We start from the raw sequence: 26,028 nt of genomic DNA on the forward strand, positions 1-26,028 counted from the left end.
CATTCATTAGTTGATTCTTGTATGTGCCCTGACCAGGGTTTGAACCCACTCTAACAAACTGAGCTACCCAGCTAGGGCCTCGATGCTCTATTTTTAAAATACCCATGGAATAATATTGATTTTTTTAAAAGCTAACATTTATTGAATACTGACCATATACAAGGCACAGAGTAAGTGCTTTCTGTATATTTACTTAATCTTTATAATAGCTCTATGAATTAGGTACCAATATTGGCTCCATTTTATAGATGAAGGAACTGAGAGGCTGAGAAGTATAGTAACTTGCCCAAGACCATGAATTATAAGGGATGAAACCAGATTTTGAATCCCATAATCAGCTTTTATCCAGTAGATTATAATGCCCATAAATATCCCTTAAAATTACCCAGTTAAATTATTCATAAAATGACAAAGGTAAATGTGTGTAAGTCATAGAAAATAACTTCAACAACCAAGATTATGCAACTTAAACCTAGTGTTCAAAATAAAAATGTAAATCAAGAATAGAACTAGTCATTAATTCATACTAATTTTACAATCATACCTGGAAGTCTAGTTTTATATTTTTCTCTTTTGACTTACTATTACCCTGCACTCATGATATTGTGACACTATTCTTGGGCATTCCTTAGAAAATTTATGATTAGAAATTTAGACCTAATAACCTCTTTTTTTTTTTTCCTTTTTATGACTATGGGAGGGATGAATATAATATCTCTTATTTTTGCCTTGCTATACCAGAAACCCTAGACCCACTTTTCATGGATCCAGACTTGGCTCATGGAACTTACACAGGAAGCTGTGGTCATGTAATGCATGCAGTGTGCTGGCAGAAGTAAGTTGTCCTTCTGACATGTTCTTGAAAGAAACTAGGAATATTAAAGTTCACTAAAGGCCACAAAAAGGCATGTTTTCTCATATCTTCTTTTCTTCCTTCTTACTTGAATAATTGAAGCAGTTTTAATTACTAATTTTGTTTGTCTGATATTCTTATCACCTTTAGAATATGGTGTGTAAGTTAACTTAAATTTTCACTTAATTCATCATTCCTTTGTACTTGCTCTTCACAAACTAATTAGTTATTTTTGTAAAGAAATAGTAATCTTTATAAAAATCTCATTCCCCTAAAACAGGCATCCCCAAACTATGGCCCTGAGGGCCACATGCGGCCCTCTGAGGCCATTTATCTGGCCCCGCCACACTTCCGGAAGGGGCACCTCTTTCATTGGTGGTCAGTGAGAGGAGCACTGTATGTGGCGGCCCTCCAAGGGTCTGAGGGACAGTGAATTGGCCCCTGTGTAAAAAGTTTGGGGACCCCTGCCCTAAAACATAGTGTGAAAAGTACCTTTGAGATAGAATAGGGAAAGAAGTTCTAGTTCTACCTCTGAATGAGATAACAATTCAGAAATATATTATAATTCCCGGGAAATCTTTTGTATGGGGTTCACCCTTTTGACATTGGATTAAAATGCTTAATTTTCCTATAATAGCCAGTGGCTACTTCAGTTGGTCACTGGAAACTGAGCAAGTAGTGCCTGCGTTGTGTCTCCATGTTACTGAGGTAGGAAACAAGTTATGATTCAATAAAAGAATTCAAAAAGTTTTTAGGCCCCAGTGAGTCTTCCCAAGTTTTACCCCAATAGAATGTGTGCGTCCTATTCCATTTATAACTTGTATATTTTTGAATGTGAATTTTAAAGACATTCATTTAGGCAAAAATGTCAAATTTTTCTCCCTTGGATTAGAGCAAAGATGCACATATACTTCTGAATGGACCTATGTCTTGGAATTTTGCAGGTATTTTGAAGCTGTGCAGCTGAGCTTTCAGCAGCGTATTCATGTTGATCTTTTCGACTTGGAAAGTGGAGAGTATCTTTGCCCCCTCTGCAAGTCTCTGTGCAATACTGTGATCCCCATTATTCCTTTGCAGCCTCGAATGATAAACAGGTATATTTATGTCTTGGTTAATTTTATAAAAAGCTGTCTTTATTTTTTTCATTGTGCCTGTTTTGGTTAGATTACTTGTTTATTTTTTGCTATTTAATACCTTTTATTTCATTCTACTTAAAATATGATTAATATTAGCTCCAATTTTGTTCTCTAAAACAACTGGAATATTTATTTACTCAAATCTATATGTTTGGTGTAAATCTTCCAATTGCCATGAAAGCAATAGAACTTTAATTTCCATCTTACCATGCACAGAAGGAGAAAAGATGCAAAGAAGTTTCATTCTTATTGTCCTTTGCCACCATTAGATTTGCTGTTTGGAGGTTGGTTTCTCTAAATGTCTTTGTACTATTAATTTTAATTATATTTTTCTGAAGATCTAAATCAGGGGTCCCCAAACTTTTTACACAGGCAGCCAGTTCACTGTCCCTCAGACCGTTAGAGGGCCGGACTATAAAAAAAACTATGAACAAATCCCTATGCACACTGCACATATCTTATTTTAAAGTAAAAAAACAAAATGGGAACAAATACAATATTTAAAATAAAGAACAAGTAAATTTAAATCAACAAACTGACCAGTATTTCAGTGGGAACTATGGGCCTGCTTTTGGCTAATGAGATGGTCAATGTCCAGGTCCATATTTGTCACTGCTAGCCGTAACAAGTGATGCAAGTGTGTGGCACCGCCACATTCAGTACTCTCACTGACCACCAATGAAAGAGATGCCCCTTCTGGAAGTGCGGCAGGGGCAGATAAATGCCCTCAGGGGGCCACATGCGGCCCGCGGGGCCATAGTTTGGGAACCCCTGATCTAAATGCTGTATTTTTAGAGAAATGGGCCAAATGTTAAATATAAAAGTAAATAAAAACACCTGATTCATCTTATATCTTTGGATAGTTTTTGAGCATTTAGACCAAGTTTATATTCTGATCATCTGTAAATGCAGTTTACCAGCAAATTTGTTAGTTTTTAATGATAACTAGAACACTTAAAAAATTTTTTTAAAGACTATTCATTTTAGAGAGGAAACTGAGAGAGAGAGAGAGAGAGAGAGAGAGAGAGAGAGAAATGGGGTAGGGGGGAGAGGACTAGGAAGCATCAACTCCCATATGTGCCTTGACCAGGCAAGCCCAGGTTTTGAACCTGCGACCTCAGCATTCCAGGTCGATGTTTTATCCACTGAGGCACTATAGGTCAGGCCAAATAAGTAGAACACTTAATTGTATATTTCTTTATTCTCACTCTTCTACAAGGTGGTAGCTGTTACTATTTTAATTTCTTTAAAACTCATTGAATTTATAATGATGACCTATGTTTCACTAAAGAAAATGGTTTGTTGATAAAATACTTTTAATGTCTTCCCACAACAAAAGAATTCAAAGGTGATAGGTTTGGCAAAGCAGGGCTCATTAAGTACTTGCTCTTTCTCTACTAACCCAATTTGGTTGTGGTTTTTTTAAATTTTTATTTAGAAAATAATATTTAACAGGGTGACATTGATCAGTAAGAGTACAAAGGTTTCAGGTAAACATTTCTATAACATTTGAACTGTTGATTATGTTGTATGCCCATCACCCAAAGTCAAATATTTTCCATCACCCTATATTTGTCCCTCTTTCCACTCTTCTCTCCACCCTTCTCCCATCCTCCTCCCCTATATCCTTCTGCCACTGGTAACCATTTTACTTTTGTCTCTGTTTATGAGTCTCAGGTTTATATCCCACCTATTTGTAAAATCATACAGTTCTTAACCTTTTCTAATTTACTTATTTAACTCAGTATAATATTCTCAAGTAAATGTCACTATGTCATCATTTCTTTTGGCTGAGAAGTATTCATTGTATATATGCACCACATCTTCTTTATCCAATCTTCTGTCCAAGGACACTTTGGTTTTTTCCATGTCTTGACCACTGTGAATAGTGCTGCAATGAACATGGGGATGCATATGTCTTTCTTTTTTTTTTTTTTTTTTTTACAGAGACAGTCAGAGGGATAGATAGGGACAGACAGACAGGAACGGAGAGAGCTGAGAAGCATCAATCACCAGTTTTTCGTTGCAACACCTTAGTTGTTCATTGATTGCTTCTCATATGTGCCTTGACCACGGGCCTTCAGCAGACTGAGCTGACTTGCTTGAGCCAGCGACCTTGGGTCCAAGCTGGTGAGCTTTTTTTTGCTCAAGCCAGATGAGCCCGTGCTCAAGCTGGCGACCTCGGGGTTTCGAACCTGGGTCTTCTGCATCCCAGTCCGACGCTCTATCCACTGCGCTACCACCTGGTCAGGCAGCATATGTCTTTATGTACTAATGTTTTTGAGTTTTGGGGTTGGATACCCAGTAGAGGGATTGCTGGGTCATATGGTAGTTCTATTCTTCATTGTTTGAGGAATCACCATACTTTCTTCCAGAATGGTTGTACTAATTTGCATTCCCACCAGCAGTGAGTGAGGGTTCCCTTTTCTCCACAGCCTCTCCAACACTCATTATTACCTGTCTTGTTGATATAATCAATCTAACAGATGTGAGGTAGTATCTCATTATAGTTTTGATTTGTATTTCTGGTATAGCTAGTGAAGATGAGCATCTTTTCATATTATCTGTTGGCCATTTGTATGTCTCCTTGGGAGATGTATCTGTTCATGTCTTCTCCCTTATTTTATTTTATTATTATTATTATTATTATTTTGTTACAGAGAGAGGGAAGATAGGGACAGACAGACAGGAAGGGAGAGAGGTGAGAAGCATCAATTCTTTGTTGCGGCACCTTAGTTGTTCATTGATTACTTTCTCATATTTACCTTGACTGGGGGGGGGGGCGGCGGCTACAGCAGACCGTGTGACCCCTTCCTCAAGCCAGTAACCTTGGGCTCAAGCTGGTGACCTCGGGGTTTTGAACCTGGGTCCTCCACATCCCAATCCAACACTCTGTCCACTGTACTACCGCCTGGTCAGGCTCTCACCATTTTTTAATTGAATTGATTGCTTATTTGTTGCTGAACTTTGTGAGTTCTTTGTATATTTCGGATATTAACCCTTTATTGGCTGCCTATTTGTTTTGTTGTCAGTCTCTTTTGCAGTACAGACACTTTTTTAGTTTGATATAGTCCCATTCATTTATTTTTGCCTTCACTTCCCTTGCCTTTTGGGTCAAAGTCATAAATTGTTCTCTACAGCCAAGGTCCATGAATTTAGTACCTATGTTTTCTTCTATGTAATTTATTGTTTCAGCTCTTATATTTAGGTCTTTGATCCCTTTTCAATTGATTTTTGTGCAGGGGGACAAACTGTAGTCACGTTTCATTCTTTTGCATGTGGTTTTCCAATTTTCCCAGCATCTTTTATTGAAGAGGCTTTCTTTTCTCCATTGTATGTTTTTGCCTCCTTTGTCGAAGTTGATTTGCCCATATATGGATATATGTGGTTTTATTTCTGGGTTCTGATTCTGTTCCATTGGGTTTGTATGTATGTCTTTTTCTGCCAATACCATGCCATTTTTATGATTGTGGCTCTATAGTATAATTCAAAGTCAGGTAGTATGATACCTCCGGCTTTATTTTTTTCCTCAGGATTGCTCTGACTGTTCGGGGTTTTTTATGGTTCCATACAAACTTGGTAATTTTTTTTCTATATCTTTAAGAAATGACATTTTGTGACCCTGGACAGTTGGCTCAGTGGTAAAGCATTGGCCTGACTTGTGGATGTCCTGGGTTTGATTCCTGGTCAGGGCACACAGGAGTAGTGACCATCTGCTCCTCTACCCCTCCCCCTCTCCTTTCTTTCTGTCTCTCTCTCTGTCTCTCTCTCTCCTTCCTCCTACCAGAGCCATGGCTCAGTTGGAGCAAGTTGGCCCCGGGCACTGAGGATGACTCTATGGCCTTGCCTCAGGTGCTAAAATAGTTTGTTTGCCGAGTAGCGGAGCAGCGGACCAACGGCCCCAGATGGACTGAGCATCGCTTTATAAGGGGCTTTCTAGGTGAATCCCAATCGGGTTGCCTGTTGGAGCTTGTCTCTTTGCCTCCCTGATTCTTACATATGGGGGAAAAAATGTTGGGATTTTGATAGGGGTTGCATTAAACTTGTATATTGCTTTGGGTAATATGGCCATTTTAATTATGTTGATTCTTCTGATCCATGAACATGGAATATTTTTTCATTTTATTGTATCTTTTTCCATTTCTTTCAATAATGTTTTGTCGTTTTCAATATATAGGTCCTTCACATTCTTTGTTAAGTTTATTCCTAGATATATATTTTTTTGTTGCAGTTGTTAAAGGAATTGTTTTTTTTCAGTTTATTTATTTTCTATATTTAATTGTTGGCATATAGAAAAGCGGAAGACCTTTGTATATTGATTTTGTATCCTGCGACTCTCTGTATTGGTTTACTATTTCTAATAGTCTTTTAGTGCAGTGTTTGGAGTTTTCTATATACAGGATCATGTCATCTGCAAAAGTGATACCTTTACTTCTTCTTTCCCTATATGGATGCCTTTTATTTCTTTCTCTTGCCTGATTGTTCAGTCTAAAACGTGAACTTTACTGAATAAGAGTGGAGAGAGTGGGCAGCCATGTCTTATTTCTGATTTTAGAGAAAAGCCTTCATTTCTTCACTATTTAGTATGATATTAGCTGATGATTTGTCATATATGGCCTTTATTATGTTGATGTACTTTCTATTCCGATTTTATTGAGTGTTTTAAACATGAAGGGATGTTGTGTCTAATTGAATGCCTTTTCTGCATCTATTGATAGGATCATATGATTTCTGTTCTTTGTTTTGTTGATGTGGTGTGTTACATTAATATATCATATATTTATGGTTGAACCATTCTTGTGCTCCTGGAATGAATCTCACTTGATTGTAATATATATATTATTTTTTTAATGTGTTGTATTCGATATGCTAGTATTTTCTTTAGATTTTTGCATCTGTAGTCATTAGAGATATTGGTCTATAGTTTTCTTTTTTTGTGTTCTCCTTGCCAGGTTTGGTATGAGGGTTATGTTGGCATCATAAAACGTGTTAGAGATTATTGTTCTGTTTTTTGGAAGACTTTGAGAAGGATAGGTACCAAATCTTCTTTCAATCTTTGGTAGAATTCACTAGTATAGCCATCTGGTCCTGGACTTTTGTTTTGGGGGTGGTTTTTATAGTTGTTTCTATTTCCTCCCTGTTTATAGGTCTATTTAGGCTTTCCACTTCTTCATGACTCAGTCTAGGGAAGAGTGTATAGTTCTAGAAATTTACTCATTTCTTCTAGGTTGTTGAATTTGGTGGGATATAATCTTTCATAGTATTCTACAATGATTCTTTGTATATCTATGATGTGTGTGTTAATTTCTTCTCTTTCATTTCGGATTTTATTTATATGAGTCCTTCCTTTTTTCCTATTTAGTGTGTCTAGCCAGTTGTTTATTGATTTTATTGATCTTTTCAAAGAAACAGCTTTTGTTTTACTAATTTTTTTCTATAGTATTTTTGTTCTCTTTCTTTTAGTTCTGCTCTAATTTTTACTGTTTCCTTTCTTCTGCTGGTTTTAGGTTGCCTTTGTTCTTCTTTTTCTAGTTCCTTAAGATGTGATGTTAAGTTGTTTAATCAGGCTCTCTCTTATTTCTTGATATAAGCCTTTAATGATATAAACTTTCTTCTTATTACTGCTTTTGCTGGATCCCAGAAATTTTGATATGTCATGTTGTCATTTTCGTTTGTATTTATCTTTTGGTCTCTGCTTTTGTCTTTGACCTAGTCATTTTTTAGAACTATGTTGTTTAATTTTCACATTTTTGTTGATTTCTTTACTTCTTTTTTGCAACTGACTTCTAATATCAAAGCCTTGTGGTCAGAAGGTATCCTTGGTATAATTTCAATCTTCCTGAATTTTATATGTTAGTTTTGTGGCCCAACATATGGCTTATTCTTTTTTTTTTTTTTAATTTGGACAGAGACAGAGAAAGAGTCAGAGAGAGGGATAGATAGGGACAGACAGACAGGAACAGAGAGAGATGAGAAGCATTAATTTTTTGTTGTGGCACCTTAGTTGTTCACTGATTGCTTTCTCATATGTGCCTTGACTGGGGGGCTACAGTAGACTGAGTAACCCCTTGCTCAAGCCAGCAACCTTGGATCCAAGCTAGTGAGCTTTGCTCAAACCAGATGAGCCCACGCTCAAGCTGGCGACCTTGGGGTCTCGAACCTGGGTCTTCACATCCCATTCCGACACTCTTATCCACTGTGTCACCACCTGGTCAGGCATATGGCCTATTCTTGAGACTTTTCCATGCACACTGGAGAAGACTGAATAACCTGATGTTTTGGGATGAAATGTCCTGTAATTGTCTTATTATATCCATTTGGTCCAGTGTGTCGTTTAAGGCAGATATCTCTTTATTCGTTTTCTGTTTGGATGATCTATCTAAAGCCATCAATGGTATGTTGAAATCTCCAAGTATGATTATATTTTTGTCTGCTTCTATTTTTAGATCAGTTAGTAGATGTCTTATACATTTTGGAGCTCCCTGGTTTGGTGCATATATATTAAGAAGCGTTTTGTGTTCTTGATACAATGTTTCCTTTATCTTTTTTTTTTTTAATAAGTGCCTATTTTTTTTTAAATTTTATTTATTTATTTATTTACAGAGATAGGGAGAGAGTCAGAGAGAGGGATAGACAAGGGACAGACAGAAAAGAACGGAGAGATGAGACACATCAATTATTTAGTTTTTCTTTGCGCATTGTGACACCTTAGTTGTTCATTGATTGCTTTCTCATATGTGCCTTGACCGGGGGCCTTCAGCAGATGGAGTAACTCCTTGCTGGAGCCAGCAACCTTGGGTCCAAGCTGGTGAGCTTTTTGCTCAAACCAGATGAGCCCGCACTCAAGCTGGTGACCTCGGGGTCTCGAACCTGGGTCCTTCCACATCCCAGTCCGACACTCTATCCATTGCACCACCGCCTGGTAGGCAGTGTCCCCTTTATCATTATGAAAGGTTCATCTTTGCCTTTAGTTACCTTTGTTGTCTTGAAGTCAGCATTGTCAGATATGAGTATGGCTATACCTGCTTTTCTTTGGATATTATTTGCTTGGAGAATCATTTTCCAACCTTCACTTTGAGTCTACTTTTGTCCTTGTAGCTTAAATGTGTCTCTTGAAGGCAGCATACGGCTGCGTTTTGCTTTTTGATCCAATCTGCTACTCTCTGCTTCTTTATTTGTGAGTTCAGTCCATTTACATTTGGGATAAATATTGGCATTTGAGGATTTCCTATAGCCATTTTATGTGGGGTTGGTTTTGGTTTTTTTTGGTAGCTCTTTGTCTTATTTGGTTCTTCTCTTTTTTGTTTCTATCAGTTGTTTTTGTTAGGTTGTATTCCATATTTCTTTTATCTGTATTTTCTTTTTTTCAAGCTGTATATTTTAAAAGTGGCTTTTGTGGGGGTTGTTGCCATTAGGTTATTAAGAGAAAAATGTTCATATATACAAGAGTCTTTTGTCTTATGAGTGCTCCTGTACTCAATCCTCCTTTACTACTACTGATCTTTATCCTCTCCCCTTTTATGTTTTTATTGTCACAGATTACCCTTGTTTTTATTTTGACATTGGAGTTTTTATTTGTAGTTTTGATTTGTTTTGTTCTTTGTGTCTGGTTAAATAACCCCTTTGAGTATTTTCTGTAGTGGGGATTTTCTGGTGAAAAATTCCCTCAGCTTCTGTATGTCTGTAAAAGTTTTTATTTTTCCTTCATATTTGAAGGAACTTTGATGAATATCGTATTCCTGACTGGTAATTCCTCTCTTTCAGTACTTTGAATGTTTGGGTCCACTCTCTTCTGGTTTGTAGAATTTCTTCTGAGAAGTCTGATGATAAACTGATGGGCTTTCCTTTATATGTTGTGTTCTTCTTTTCCCTAGCTGCCTTAAGGATTCTTTCTTTGTCATTGATTTTTGACAATTTTATTATGATGTGCCTTAGAGTAGGTCTGTTTGGGTTGAGGTAACTCGGTGTTCTGTTTGCTTCTTGGATTTGAGGCTCTCTTTCCATAGGCTTGAAAAGTTCTCATCAATTATTTGTTTGAATAGGCTCACCTTTCCCTTCTTCTTCTCCTTCTTCTGATATACCCATGATTCTTATATTGCTTTTTCTGATGGAATCAAACAATTCTTGTAGAGCTCTCTCAGTTTTTTAACTCAGAGTTTCTCTCTTTTTCTCTCTGTAGCATTTCTAGTTGTCTGTCTTCCATGTTATTGATTCTTTCGTCTATCAGGCTTGTTAGCCAAACTTGCTACCTCAGGTTTGTCTCCTTCGTGAGATGTCTGTTTTGTTTTCTGAACTCATTTAGTTGCCCATTGGTGTCTTCTCGCATCTCATTGAGTATTTTCAGAACTTCAGTTTTGAATTCTCTATTATTTAGCTCTAAGGTTTTCATGTGGTTGAGATTTATTTTCTGAGATTTGTCATTTTCTTTCTGAACTAGATCTTGATCTTGTGTAGCTATGGTATCTGGTTTTTTCTTTCTTAATGGCATTTGAGAGTGGTATTGTTAAGAATCCTAACAAGTCTGACCAGGTGGTGGCGCAGTGGATAGAGCGTCGGACTGGGATGCAGAGGACCCAGGTTCGAGACCCCAAGGTCACCAGCTTGAGCGCAGGCTCATCTGGTTTAAGCAAAAAGCTCACCAGCTTGGACCCAAGGTTGCTGGCTTGAGCAAGGGGTTGCTCGGTCTGCTGAGGGCCTGCGGTCAAGGCACATATGAGAAAGCAATCAATGAACAACTAAGGTCTCCCAATGAAAAACTGATGATTGATGCTTCTCATATCTCTCCGTTCCTGTCTGTCTGTCCCTGTCTATCCCTCTCTCTGACTCTCTGTCCCTGAAAAAAAAAAAAAAAAAAAAGAATCCTAACCAAAAAAAATAACTTAAAAAATGGAAAATTAAATAAATATAGAAAAATATATTAAAATTTTTTTAATTATATCAAGTAAAGAAGAAAAACCATAGGAAAAAAGATCAAAACCAGTAAAGATAATTCAAAAACAAAACACTCAGAGAAAAGTAAGAATAAAATATATAAAAATGAAAGAAAATGAAATTCAAAGGGAGAAAGATACAAAATAGTATAAGAAGGAAAAAATGAAGGATAAAAAGGATAGGTAAATTTTGGTTTGAGAGTTCTTTTCCAGTAGATATCATTGTGTTATGAGTTTTAACTCTGATGTTTTGGACTGTCCTCCACTGAAGTATTGTTGCAGTGCTGTATGCAAGGCCTCAGTCATGTTGGTGGTTGGGGCGTGCTGTGAGGGCTTTATGGCTTCAGCTCTATGGCTTTGGCTTTATTTCTTCAGCTTTCTATCTTTAAGGCTCTAGGAATGGCAGTCTCAGGCTTCTAGGCCCTCCTTTCCATGTCTCAACAGAGAGTTGCTCTGTAGTGCTAGCTGTGGGGTTTGTCTCTGCCATTCTCCATACCACAAAATGAGGGAGGTGGAAGCTGGGGGGGGGGGTTGCACTTCTTCTGGTCGTGACCCCTCAGTCTGGCCACTTTGGTTTATCTCCTACTCTGCCCCTCTGTCCCACCACTCATCCTGGCATAAGGACACACAGTAATTCCATATTCTCCTCTCTGTACACCTCAGACAAAACCCAAACAACTTGAACTTCTCTCCTCCCCATAGTCCAGCAGAGGAGAAAAACCAATCACTCCAGGTTTGACTCCTCCCCAGGCTGACTGCGAGGGCATTTTATCTTTTGCCCCCCTTTTCACCTTGTCCCACCTTTGATCCATTCAGTACGCAGATCTTTCAGGCATGCCTGCGAGTCCAGCTGGGTGGGGTCCTTTGCTTTATTATAATTGTTCAATTGTTGAAATTTCAAGGGAGAAAGATCAAGAGTATCTCTCATGTCACCATTGCTCTGATGTCATTTATAAAGCTACTATTTTTTAAAGAAAATTAGTCATAATCAGTAGTACACTTTCATTTCTGAAAACTAAAAAAAAAATTCTTAGGTCAAGTTTGTGCTCAGATGTGTGAACTTGTGCACAGTTCATTATTTATTTTAATTTCACTCAAGACTGTCCTTTAGCCTGAACAGGCAGTGGCGCAGTGGATAGAGCATCATCCTGGGACACTGAGTACCCAGGTTTGAAACCCCAAGACCGCTGGCTTGAGCACAGGTTTACCATCTTGAGTGTAGAATCTCCAGCTTGAGCCCAAAGTTGTTGGCTTGAAACCTGAGTTCGCTGGCTTAAGCCCAAGGTCACTGGTTTGAGCAAGGGGTCAGTGGCTTGGCAGCAGTGTCCTAGTTAAGGCATATATGAGAAAGCCCTCAATGAACAACGAAGGTGCCGTGACTACCATATGAGTTGATGTTACTCATCTCTCTTTTTTCCTGTCTATCCCCCCCAAAAAAACAACAACAACAACAAAAGAATTGTCATTCTTAAAGTTCTTTTTAATAATACTGTTTGTGGTCCCTTTTGGTTGTTAATTATAGTTTGTATCAAATTCTTTCCCTTACAGAATTTACATTACAGAGAGGGAGAACAACAGTAAACTTATAAATACCAAGTGTCGAGTGAGGAATACTAGAAAAGAAACTAAAGCAACAGAGTATTGGGCTAGAGACAGACCTAGTGCATGAGACCACTTATAGACAGAGTTGTTAAGGAGCTTCTCGAGATGGTGACATTTCAGTAGAGACATGAATGAAATGAAGGACGAGCAGTGCTGTTCTCTGGGAGAGAATTCCACACATAGGCAATATCAAGAGCATGGGCCCTGAGGAAGAACACAGTCAAGCATGTTCAAGGCACAGCAAGAAGTCCACATGGTTGGAATGGAGCAAGCCAAGAGCCAGACCATAAAAGGGCTTAAAATTTAGAGCTAAGATTAGAAATTGGAGTTGGGGTTTTTTGTTGTTTGTTTGTTTGTTTGTTTGTATGATGGGAAAACATTGGAGTGTGTTGAACAGGGGAGTGATGCAATCTGATTTACATTTTTAAAAGATACCTCTGGTTCGCTGTGTAATGAATATGTAGCTAATAATGAAACACCATCGTGAAAGCAGGAAGAACAGTTAGTTTACTGAACTAGTCCAAGTGAGGGATGATGTGACTTGGATTAGGGTAATTATGGTGGAGGTAGAAATAGGTGATGAATTTAGAATATGTGTAGAAGGTAAAATCTGCAAGACTACCTGATAAATAAGAATGTGGGGTGTGAAGGAAATTAGTGGTAACTTCTAATTTTTTACTTAGCAACAAGAATCTGACATTAATTACTTCTAGGTGATGAGAATATTTGTAGTATCTTACTCCTTGTATTGTTAACATTCCGCTACCTCCCAAAACTGCCTTTTAGATACATGTGTCTATGACATAAGCAATTAATCTGGAGGAATTTGACTTTTTCATATAGTCAGTTATTCAAGGAAGAACTCCAGAAGTTAATATTTCAGTTTGACATTGTGCCAATGGCTTTAACAATTTTTAAATATCATTTTTCAGTGAGAATGCAGAAGCTCTTGCTCAACTTTTGACCCTGTCACGATGGATACCGACTGTTCTGGCCAGAATATCAGGTTATAATATAAAACATGCTAAAGGTTTGCTTAAAATTATTTATTTTATTTAGCTTAAAATTATTTTATTTAGCTATGTGAGATTTACTTGTCAGAATCTTTAAATTTTTAAAGGAAAACATCCTTATTGCACTAACTATGATGTACAAATACATTTTTGTTACATATCAGAATATAGAGCCTGACCAGTGGGGGCACAGTGGATAGAGCATCAACCTGGAACACCAAGGTTGCCAGTTTTAAACCCAAGGTCTGTGGTTTGAGCTTGAGGTTGCCAGTTCAAGCTCAGGGTCACTGACTCATTCCTCAGGTCGCTGGCTTGACTCTGGGGTCACCGATGTAATTCCAGCATCTCCAGCTCAACTCCAAGGTTGCTGACTTGAGCCCAAGGTTGCCAAAGTCCCCAGTCAAGGCACATATGAGAAGCTGTCAGTACACAACTAAGTGGAACAATGAGTTGATGTCCCTGCCTCCCTCCTTTCTACTTCTCTCTCAAAAAGAGAAAAGAAGAAAAAAGAAAGGAAATAAAAATAGAAGTTTTTGAAGCCCTGGCTAAGTTTGACTTTAATTAGTTTACTTGATTTAATGTTTTTATACTGGGTGGCAGTATATAATAGATAGTGACTAATCTGTAATCATACTGCTTAGATTTAAATCTTATATCCATCACTTACTGTTTATGTAATTTTGGACAAGTTACTTAACATCTCTGTGACTCAACTTTCTGATTTGTAAAGTGGAAATAATAGTGCCTATCTCATTGGTTAAAGGGTTGAATTCTACGTAAAGTAGAATCTTGCGTGGCACATAGTAAACACTATATGTGTTGGCCATTACTATTACTAAAATTGTTACTATGTTATTAATAACAAAACCAACATTTTTTAACTGTTACCTCGTATAGTCTTTATAATTGAGAGATAAGACTACTTAAATACTAAGCAATAAAGAATAGCAGGCAGTTTAGAGAGAGAAATAAAAATTTGAAGAGTGATCAGTACAGGGAGTGAGTTCCTTGGGTGGTTTTATTCCTCATTTATTTCCCAGCTTTGACATCATTGTAGCCTGAGTCATAGAACTATGTGACAGACATGAACAGCAGAAAATCCAAGAGAGGTGCTGTCTTTCTGGACAGTGGACCAGGAAGAAAATCCCCTCAGAACTGGAGAGTATAAAGCGAGTTTCTCTTGGTGGTTATTTCTCTCTCTTCTGACCTTCTCCCAAGGCTAGATCCTGTCATGGAGCTGCACGGCCATGGTGGCCATGTAGGTATCTAAAATCACAAGAGAAAACTAAGGTCTCTAGCCAGAGGAACTGGGAAAGGGGGGGGGGCTGTATTCCAAAGAGTATAGGGTGAATTCTCAATGATTTTTTTCTCTTTGCCTCATAGCTTCACCCCAAAGGGTAGCTGACAACAGCACAGGGGACTAAAACTGAGATAAATTCGTCATTTTGACTAGAGGAACTAGGAGAAAGGGCACCTTGGAGCTAGAGAGGAAGGGGTAAATTTCAGAGAGGAAAGAGCTGTAGAAGGGTAATCTGTTTTTCAGACCAGCACAAGTCCTGGACTCACCACACTGGTTGTGTAAAACATGTATGAAAAAGCATAGCAACAGCTTTGAGATCAAAACTACACTAAATCACCACTCAAGTCCCAGACTTACCACTGAGTAGTTTGTGTCCTTGCAGACACAAACAGTATACCAAAGGCACTAAAAACTAACATTGGAACCACCCACAGAGTGAGACAGAACTTGTTGAACCTAATTGGGTTAATGGCCTACTAAAACAAAATATATTTTTCCAGAGAACTTTACTTAACAGGAGCTAGAACCTTATAATATAATATTCAAAATATTCAAGACACAATCTAAAATTACTCAGTATACAAAGAGCCAAGAGAATCTGACTAGCTCTTAAGGAAAAAACAATCAAATGCTAATCCTGAGATTTTTTTTAATTTTCATTTTTTTAATTCAGTAAGAGGAGGGGAGGCAGAGAGACAGACTCTCTTGCATGCACCTGGACCAGTATCCAGCCGGGAAGCCCACTAGGGGGGCGATGCTCTGCCCATCTGGGGCATTGTTTGGTTGCTCAGCAACCAAGCTCTTCTCAGCTCCTGAGGCTCAGAGGTCATGGAGCCATCTTCACCACCTGAGGCCAACTTGCTCCAGTCGAGCCATGGCTGCAGGAGGAGAAGAGAGGGGGGGGGGAGAAGTGGAGAAGCAGGTGGGCACTTCTCCTGTGTGCACTGACCAGGAATTGAACCCGGGACATCCATATGCCAGGCCGATGCTCTGACACTGAGCCAACCAGCCAGTGCCAATTTTGAGATGTTTTAATGTGGAACTTTTCAGACAAAATGTTTAAAGCAGCTAAATCATTATGAAACACGAAGTAAAGGTGAACACTTTTAAAATAAATGGAAAGACAGTAGTTCCCAGCAGAAAAATAATAGAATTATAAAAAAACTAATAGAAGATAATAGAATTGAAAAAATACTGTATGATGTAATTAACTGGATGGGTTCAATAGTAAAATGGCGACCGGGAGGTAAGAGTCAGTAAATTTGAAATTACTGTAGATCAGTGGAAATTATCCTATCTGTAAAATAGAAAAAGCAATATAGTAAAAAGAAACAGCCTTAGGAACATATGGAATTTTTTTTTTTTTAATTTTTCCATTGATTTGAGAGAAGGAAGAGGGATAGAGAAAGAGAAAGCAGCAGCAACTCGCTGTTCCACTTAATTGTTCCATTTAGTTGTGCTCTCATTGATTGCTTCTCATATTTGCCCTGACTGGGGATTGAACTTGCTACCTCAGCATGCTGGGATGATGCTTTATCATCTACTGAGCCACCCGGCCAGGGATCAAATAATTTTTTTTTAAGTCCAACATTTGTGTTACTGAGGTCCCAAAAAGAAAAATATTTGAAGAAATAATGGCAGGAAACTTACCAAATTTGGTGAAAGACATTAAATTTACAGATTTAAGAAGTTCAGTGAACCTTGAACAGATCAATTTAAAGATAACCACACCCAGATAAGTCATATGCAAACTGCTAAAAAAATAAATATGCAGAAAAAAGAATCTTGAAAGCAGCCAGAAAAAACAACTTATTCTAGATAGGTGAACAACACTTTTAATTTGATGGAGAAATGAGGCCACAAAAAGTATTTGTTTTTGTTTTGTTCTGTTTTGTTTTGTTCTTAAACCAGCACAAATTTATGACCTTGCAGTTCCATGGAACAGAAGTACAACTCAATCTCACCAAAGCCTAAAATCAAGCTGTTTGCCTTCCTTGTTGGAGGCTGTTGGGGAGAATCCATTCCTTTTTCATTTTATTTATTTATTTACTTATTTATTTATTTTCCTTTTTGTATTTTTCTGAAGCTGGAAACAGGGAGGCAGTCAGACAGACTCTGCATGCGCCCGACCGGGATCCACCCGGCATGCCCACCAGGGGACGATGCTCTGCCCATCTGGGGCGTCGCTCCGCTGCAACCAGAGCCATTCTAGCACCTGAGGCAGAGGCCACAGAGCCATCCTCAGCGCCCAGTCCATCTCTGCTCCAGTGGAGCCTTGGCTGTGGGAGGGGAAGAGAGAGACAGAGGGGAAGGAGAAGGGGAGGGGTGAAGAAGCAGATGGGTGCTTCTCCTGTGTGCCCTGGCCGGGAATCGAACCTGGGACTCCCGCATGCCAGGCCGATGCTCTACCACTGAGCCAACCAGCCAGGGCCTCCTTTTTCATTTTAAAAAAACAAAACAAAATGCCCACATTTTTTGGCTATGACCAGCAACAGTGAGTTGCGCTCTTGAGTTAATCGCGTTATTCTCCACAAAGAGGTTTAATATTTACTCGGAGTCTTAGTGTAATAGTCAATGGAAGAGCTAGGATTCAAATCCAGGCAGTTTGGCTACAAATCCTTTGCTCATATTTACTAATGTATGCTGCCTTACTAGTAGAATACTATGCAGTCATTAAAAATGAAAATATAAATGGGGAGTTATTGATGTGGAAGAACATTTCTGATCTGTTGGTGAAAAAAACAAAATACAACAGAGTACTTACTGTAGGTGTTGTCCTTTAATGTGTAACACGTATAGGGAGAACAGAAGAAAATCATGCAGTATTATCTGTATGGAGAAAGTTTGAATGATTGGTGTTTATTAGCATTTTCTAAGTTTTTGAAAATGATCACATGTAATTATTAAAAGCTATAAAGGTATGTTTCAGACTAAACTCTCGTGATTTTTCTTTCTCTTTCCTTTTAATTTATAAGGAGAAAATCCAACAATTCCAGTCTTATTTGATCAAGGAATGGGTGATTCCACTTTTGAGTTCCATTCTATCCTGAGTTATGGAGTTCAGTCTTCGTAAGTATCTAAATAATTAAAAGAAGTTTGTAAATGATTTTGAAAATTAGTGTGGAGAACAGTCCTTCCTTGCTTCCATCTTCCTCCCTGTTTTAATTGTAAAAAAAAAAAAAAAAAAGTTTTTTGTTTTTTTTTAGCGAAGGGGTGAGGGACATACAGGAACGGACAGACAGACAAGAAAGAAGAGTGATAAGAAGCATCAGTTCTTTATTGCGGCACCTTAGTTGTTCATTGATTTCTTTCTCATATGTGTCCTGACATGGGGGGTGGGGTCTCTAGCGGAGCCAAAGACCCTTGCTCAAACCAGCAACCTTGGGCTTCAAGCCAGCGACCTTTAGGCTCAAGTCAGCGACCATGGGATCATGTCTATTGTCCCACACTTAAGCCAGCAACCCCTTACTTAAGCTGGTGAGCCTACGTTCAAGCTGGAACCTTGGGGTTTCGAACCTGGGTCCTCTACTTCCCAGGCCGACGCTCTGTCCACTATGCCACCACCTGGTCAAGCTGTAAAATTTTTTCTTTATCCTATTTTTATCTTTTTCTTTCTACCTGGAGTTTTATTTGTATTAATAAGATTAAGTGGTTAAAGATATTATAGTAATACATTAGGGTGAACCATACCTACAATTGACAATTGTGGACCATTAAAAATGCCATTTCTATTTAGTCTAACTTACAAGAAGAGAAGAATTTAAGGGACTTTATTTAATGTCACATCTAACTTGCTCTGTGACTTCTGAAAAGCCTCAGTTCACCTCTCTCTCCAATTCATTTTTCTCGTAAAATGGAGGCACTGGCCTTCTAACTTGCTTCCCTCATAAGATTATTGGGGAGATAGGTATTTATGTGAAGACACTTTAAAAAGGAGTGAATCTAAATCAGGTACCATTTCCCCCATGTATAAGACACATCTTATTTGAAAAATTTGGGATCTAAAACTAGGTGCATCTTATACAGAAGTTGTTTTTTTACTTGCATTTCTCACTTTGCACTTGTTTTTGTGCTCATTGTTGAAGACAGTGATTCATCATCAGACACAGATGAGGACAAGCTAGTGGATGGGAGTTTTGAAAGTGATGAGTGAGTTGTATGAATTTTATGATTAATAAAACTTGAGGCCCTGGCCAGTTGGCTCAGTGGTAGAGCGTCAGCCTGGCATGCAGAGGTCCCGGGTTTGATTCCCGGCCAGGGCACACAGGAGAAGCGCCCATTTGCTTCTCCACCCCTCCCCCTCTCCTTCCTCTCTGTCTCTCTCTTCGTCTCCCGCAGCAAGGCTTCATTGGAGCAAGGATGGCCCGGGCGCTGGGGATGGCTCCTTGGCCTCTGCCCCAGGTGCTAGAGTGGCTCTGGTCGTGACAGAGCGACTCCCCGAAGGGGCAGAGCATTGCCCCCTGGTGGGCAGAGCGTCGCCCCCTGGTGGGCGTGCGGGTAGATCCCGGTTGGGCGCATGCGGGAGTCTGTCTGACTGTCTCTCCCGGTTTCCAGCTTCGGAAAAATACACACACAAAAAAACAAAAAACTTGAATTCAATAAGTTTATGTAATAGATTTTTTTTTCCCCCAAATTTTGGGCCACAAAATTAAGGCATGTCTTATACATGGGGAATACAGTATTTAATGAATATTACCTGAGGTACCTTTTTCTAATGGTGATTCTTATGTATCCCTCTGCTACTGGTAATACGTGCTACTTGTTACAAATGGAAGTTCAGGAAACCATAAATTATCCTTCCAAGTACATGGTATTCTCTCCCCCCCACATGCATACATCCTTATCAGCACAAAAATACTTCTTGATCCCTTTTACAGACACTAGAAATTGCTATGTCAGGTCATTTTCCTTTGAATTTTATTCCTTCTCTGTCTAGTCTGTCTCTTAATTTGGTCCTGGACCCTTTTCTGCTGTAATCATTTACTGCACTTTTCACAGGAAGTGAAGTTATATGGGCCATTACCATTTTGTAAGAAGTATATTTTTACTTGTAAGAGACATAGTTCTGCATTTTTTCTTAATAAATTTTTTATAGATGCTCTAGTTTTTTAACTTTTCTAAGAGCAGTTTACCTTGTCAAAAGGAGTTAAATTGTTTGTTGCTCCAATACCTAATTTGACTTCTCAGGAGGTAGCCCCTTCTACTAAATAATTATATGTCTTTCCTGTTTTATTTTTAGGATAAAATATTCTAACAGCATCAGGGAAATGGTCACTCTCTTTGCCACCACAGTTTATAGAATTGGACTGAAAGTGCCTCCTGATGAAACGGATCCTCGAGTCCCCATGATGACCTGGAGTACATGTGCTTTCACTGTCCAGGCAATTGGTAAAAACCTATTCAAGAATTGGTTTGGTGGTTTTATAGAAAAAGAATTAACAGTGATCTACTAAAAGGTATTCCCTTTTTTCCCTGATGGCCTGAGTAGTTAAACTTGTTTGGACACTATTAGTATATCAGTAGATTAGTTTAACTACAATGATGGCTATATGCAACATAAGCAAATATATATATATATATATATATATATATATATATATATATATATTTACATATATTTGAAAAGTATATTATGAACATGAAGCAAGTTAGATTCTAAAATATGAAAGATTTACACCACTAAAGATCAAGAAAAAAAAGTCAAAGGAAGAAAACCACCCTAGAAAGTTTCAGTAATTTTTTTTTACACTTTGAGAAAAAAAGAAAGGAAACTTAAAGTCACCTAAAAAATGTAAAAGTCACCTAAAATGGGGAAGGAAAACTGAGGTGGACAGGAGAGACAGATTAGCAGGCAATAGCTAACCAAGTGTGAAAAGAAGCCTATATTATCTGCCACAAAAGGTCTCTATAGAAAAATTTAGCAATCAGAGCAACATGTTGTACACCTTAAACTTATACAATGTTATATATCAATTATATCTCAGTAAAGCTGGGGTAGGGAAGGAAGAGTATAGCAGTAAAAAATGATTTAGACAACCCTGGCTGGTCGGCTCAGTGATAGAGTGTCGACTGCCCTGTGTGGGGAAGTCCCAGGTTTGATTCCCGGCCATCTGCTTCTCCTCCCACTCCCCTCTCCTTTCTATCTCTCTCTTCTCCTCCTGCAGGCAAGGCTCCAAATGGAGCAAAGTTGGCTCAGGCACTGAGAATGTCTCCATGGCCTCTGCCTCAGGTGCTAAAATAGCTCTGGTTACAATGGAGCAAGAGCCCCAGATGGACAGTGCATCGCCCCTGGTGGGCATGCCGGGTGGATCGAGTCTGGCACATGTGGGAGTCTGTCTTTCTGCCTCCTGCTTTTCACTTCTGAAAAATAGAAGAAAAAAAAAGAATTATTAAGATTTAAATTAGCATATTTGCTCATTACAGTCATGAAATATACAATATTATATGAGGAAGAGTGATAACTGTTATTTGTTCATATCATCTTTATCCAAACCAGTTTGTCTTTCCAGTATATTTGGTAGTTGTTTTTAATGGAATCTACCATATTTTCTTTTTTTTTTTCCATTGTCTTCAGAGATAGAGGAAGTGGGAGAAAGCGAGAGGGGAGGACACATCAACTTATTTCACTTAGTTGTTGCATTTAGTTGTGTACTCATTGATTACTTTTCTTACGTGCCCTACCTGGGGTCGAACCCACTATCTCTGGTACTTTCGGCCAGTGCTTTATTCACTGAGCAACACAGCCAGGGGCCTCTACTACATTTTCTTCACTTAAATGTATTTTTGTAACAAGATAGTATTTCATGATTTGAGTTAAGTAGCATGAAGCCACTTCATCATTAGTATATGAACAGATTTTAGGAGTTACTTCTAAACCTGCCAGACTTAAATTATGAATAAAATATAATACACAGGTTTATATTTACTAAGATTAAATAAAATGAGAAATAGTAACAATAGGTTTAAATAGAATAAAATCTGACTTTCTATTGGACTTTTAAGCATTAGGAATCAAGAATTTATATTTAGACACTAAACATAAAACAGGTCACAGTTTTATAAAAGATGAGAAATTCCCTGGAGAATAGGACTGAATCAATCTTCATATGTGGTTCTATAACCTAGTAATTGGACTCTATTTGATTAATATAGTATTACATTGTTTTCACTGTACACAGTGCTCTTCCATCTAGTGGACATAATGCTGTACTTTATTCCTAGTGCATAAGCTGCTAACTAACTTCATTCCCTATGAGTATGGAGAGGCATATACAGAATGTGCTGTCATAGTTGGAAACTTTCAAAGAAGAGGGGAAAAAAAGAAATAAAATAAGCTTTTCCCACACATAGATGTATGTGCTGCTGAAACTCTGTGGGGGGGGGGTGAGGCTAATTTAGCAGTAAATACCCTGTCCAACAGGTAGAATATTTCTGAATTCATTTTTGGTGTATTTTAAATTTTTTTCTATAAATATGTTCTAATTCTTTTTAGTACTACCTATAAGAGCAGTAAAGTTATTTGTGTCTGCCTTGTGCATTATTTTTTAATGCTATCAGTTGTGACTTCTTTGTCAATTATAATATAAAAAATAGGTTGTGACCAAATATAAAAATTAATAATTTAAAAGATTTTGCATAGAAGAGATGTTAAAAGGTGGAAAATGAACCAGGAAGCTTTATTTTTCCCAAGTATTCTTTATAGATTGCTGCAGGGGCATTATTATTATTATTATATACATACACACACAGTAGTAGTAGTAATTTGTAAATGATCTGTTTTTGGTTTCTATAATACTCTGTCACTCAGAAATTTGGAAATTTCGGTATAGATTTAAACATGAAACTTTGAAGCAGAAAAGTACAAATCATCTGGTCAAAAATGTAATTAGTAATAAACATCTGAGAGTAACCAAGTATTCAGGATTGATTGATTAATTTTCTTACTCTTTGAGAAAACCTCTTGGGGGATGAAGGAAAACCTCTGTTTGGAGCACTTCAAAATAGACAGGTATGTGTGTTCTTACAGGATATGTGTAATTCATGGTATGCTTTTTAGGTAGTCCAAAGTTAATTTTTTTTTAATTATTCACTACTTTTTCTGTAAAATGAGCAGAATTCTATGTTATTTTTTAAGGAGCTACCTCAGTCTCACAGATACTTAGCGGCCGTTGTATACTTTAGAGCTTACTCAGTCTTGGTTCAGTGTAATTCAGAGAGATTTCAGATGATAACGGGCTAGTTTTTCTCCCCTTCTTTGTTTATTGCCAAATAAGAAACCTACATTTTTCCTTCTCACTAACTTTGCTTCATCATGTAATATTATTACTGCTGGCTTGGTTCTAAATAAGTCATCATACTGAATTCAAGAATAAAGCTAAGTCATGGCTCTTTGATGGGCATATCCTGACATTATAGGACTATACTACTGCCTCAGACCTAAGCCTCATGTGAGCCCTGAAAATGATATTCAAGAAATGTGCTCAGTAGCCCCGAATACACAAAATGGGCAACTGAACATTTCTACACCACCTCCTTCCTAGTTTGCTAAATGGAAACACTGTTGCCTGAATTCAGTGGATATCTGCCATCGTTTTAGAATTTCTATTAATATATATATTTTTTGTACTGGCATCAATAGAATAAATTAGACCAAGCATTTAAGAAATTTACTCTGGGGAAAATGAGTACTTACATGAGAATTTATTAATACTTCTTTGTCATGGGAAAATCTATTGAAAATTTGGTGAGGTCATAAAACTTTTTAGAAGTATTAAAAATACTGTAATTTATTTGTAAGAATATACAGTATATAATAAATCTGCAACTAATTCTTACAGACTGGGATTTATTTTTACAGTGAATGATTTAGGTCTGTTATCTTCCCTTATCTTTTTATCTTCCCTTCTCTTACAATCTAGCATAATGGTCTGAAAGCATTAATGCAGTTTGCCATTGCACAGAGGATAACCTGTCCTCAGGTCCTGATACAGAAACATCTGATTCGTCTCCTATCAGGTAGAGTCTTCTCTGTATTGTTATTAGTATATTATTTACATGACTTTTCTATCACATTTCTGGCGGTACATTTTGTTAGGAAACAACACACTGCATTCATTTTGAACACTCAAAAAACCAAAAAACAAAACAGACCTGACCTGTGGTGGTGCCGTGGATAAAACATCGACCTGGAATGCTGAGGTCACTGGTTCAATACCCTGGGCTTGCCAGGTCAAGGCACATATAGGAGTTGATGCTTCTTGCTCCAACCCCTTCTTTCTCTCTCTCTCTCTCTCTCTCTCTATCTCTCTCTCTCTCTCCTTTCTAAAAAATTAATAAATTAAAAATAAATAAAATAAAAATAAACCATGCAGTTGTCCGTGTGATACCACGAGTTTTATTTTAAGCATCAGGTATTATCCAAGTGTTTTCAACTTATGTCCCTTATATCTGCTATGGAGCTTTATTGAACTATCATCCAAAACCACTAATATCATTATATCCCAATCTGGTTAGGGAGCAGTGACATAGATCATTTAAAAATGTTTAATTTTGCTGGTGAATCCAAGTTATGTAAAATAATAGAAATCTTGTAATCTCAGAATACAGGTTTATGCATTTGTGCCCTTTTCTTTCAGAGAAAGGCTAATACATAACAGCTGATTTTCTCAGGTTCTAACTAATTAACTAAGTTTATATGATGCTCTCAATTGATATAAAAATAAAAGAAGAAGCCCTGGCCGGTTGGCTCAGCGGTAGAGCGTCGGCCTAGCGTGCGGAGGACCCGGGTTCGATTCCTGGCCAGGGCACACAGGAGAAGCGCCTTCCTCTCTGTCTCTCTCTTCCCCTCCCGCAGCCAAGGCTCCATTGGAGCAAAGATGGCCCGGGCGCTGGGGATGGCTCTGTGGCCTCTGCCTCAGGCGCTAGAGTGGCTCTGGTCGCAACATGGCGACGCCCAGGATGGGCAGAGCATCGCCCCCTGGTGGGCAGAGCGTCGCCCCTGGTGGGCGTGCCAGGTGGATCCCGGTCGGGCACATGCGGGAGTCTGTCTGACTGTCTCTCCCTGTTTCCAGCTTCAGAAAAATGCAAAAAAAATAAAATAAATAAATAAAAATAAAAGAAGAGTGCTCACTTCGGCAGCACATATACTAAAATTGGAACGATACAGAGAAGATTAGCTTGGCCCCTGCGCAAGGATGACACGCAAATTCGTGAAGCGTTACATATTAAAAAATAAATAAAAAATAATAATAAAAGAAGAGTTAGAAAAAAGAAGGGTAGAATGATTTGGCTTTCATATCTGTACTCTTCTTTTCCATTTAGGCATTTGTATTCCAGGAGCTCCTCTACACCTAAACAGATCAGGCTTATAAAGAACTGTTGATAATTTTACTTCTTCGTAAATTCAAAATGTCTTGGGGGGGGGGGGCTGGGTTAATGTTGCCCTTCCGAAATCTGCTTCTTGCAAGTAAGAGTTACTCAGTTTCTCAGTTATTTTAAGCTTTAAAGCCAGGTATAGTCTTTCAGCTGATCTAGCAGGCTGTTTTCTTGTGTTTCAAAATTGACTGGCTACTTTACCTTTAATGTCTGTTGAGATAGGTCACTTTCCTCCTGGTTAATCCCCACAAGCTTCTTAAGGAGCTCTTTAGCAGCTTTCTGCTCGCTCTGATGATGAGGATTCCACGCTCCATCCAAGGCTGCCACCTGTTTCATTAGAACTTCCAGTGTGCTTAGCTTTCATATTTTCAGATTAACTTCCAGCTTTCTCCTGAATTAACCTCACACTAATAGGACTCTAATATTGATGCTGCTATCATATCTACACACTTAAGTTTTTGTTCCTTTTTTGGCACTCATTTTCTCTAATTGGTCAGTTGGATAGGCCCAGAATTTGCACATGTTGCATGTTCCTGTCTTTATTCTTAAGACCTCTTGCTATGTTAAACAGTTTTTCCTGTTTACAGAATAATACTTTGGTTTGGTTTTTAAATTTTTGGTATCTCTTTTCATTTCAGTCATAATTTGAATACCTTTTTTTTTTCTAGCACCTCCACATAATCCCCCTGCTTCTGCACTTGTCACACATTGTGGGGTCTGGTTTTTAAAATACCTCGAAATAAAGCAGCAGACAAGGGAACTAATTTATAGCATCATGGGTGGTAGGGACTAAAATAATAATGCATAATCGAATCCCTAA

At 38.1% G+C, this 26,028-nt stretch overlaps 1 protein-coding gene and 1 non-coding gene across 4 annotated transcripts in view; both read left to right on the forward strand.

The window, feature by feature from the left end:
- The window catches only part of UBR1 (ubiquitin protein ligase E3 component n-recognin 1), a 181,514-nt gene that overhangs the window by 106,899 nt on the left and 48,587 nt on the right, over positions 1-26,028 (forward strand). For all 3 annotated transcript variants that reach the window (XR_010731307.1, XM_066276885.1, XM_066276886.1), the window contains exons 31-37: positions 742-835; positions 1,798-1,947; positions 13,454-13,551; positions 17,810-17,903; positions 20,074-20,222; positions 22,787-22,842; positions 23,753-23,849. Coding sequence is in view for 2 of the 3 variants with exons in the window: in XM_066276885.1 (XP_066132982.1) it covers positions 742-835; positions 1,798-1,947; positions 13,454-13,551; positions 17,810-17,903; positions 20,074-20,222; positions 22,787-22,842; positions 23,753-23,849 (738 nt within the window). In the remaining variant the exon portion in view is untranslated. The remainder of the gene's footprint in view (positions 1-741; positions 836-1,797; positions 1,948-13,453; positions 13,552-17,809; positions 17,904-20,073; positions 20,223-22,786; positions 22,843-23,752; positions 23,850-26,028) is intronic.
- LOC136336932 (U6 spliceosomal RNA) lies at positions 24,956-25,062 on the forward strand. Its single transcript, XR_010731666.1, has one exon. It is a non-coding gene; the product is annotated as a U6 spliceosomal RNA (small nuclear RNA).

This window comes from Saccopteryx bilineata, chromosome 4, assembly GCF_036850765.1.
Source record: "Saccopteryx bilineata isolate mSacBil1 chromosome 4, mSacBil1_pri_phased_curated, whole genome shotgun sequence".
NCBI lineage: Eukaryota > Metazoa > Chordata > Mammalia > Chiroptera > Emballonuridae > Saccopteryx > Saccopteryx bilineata.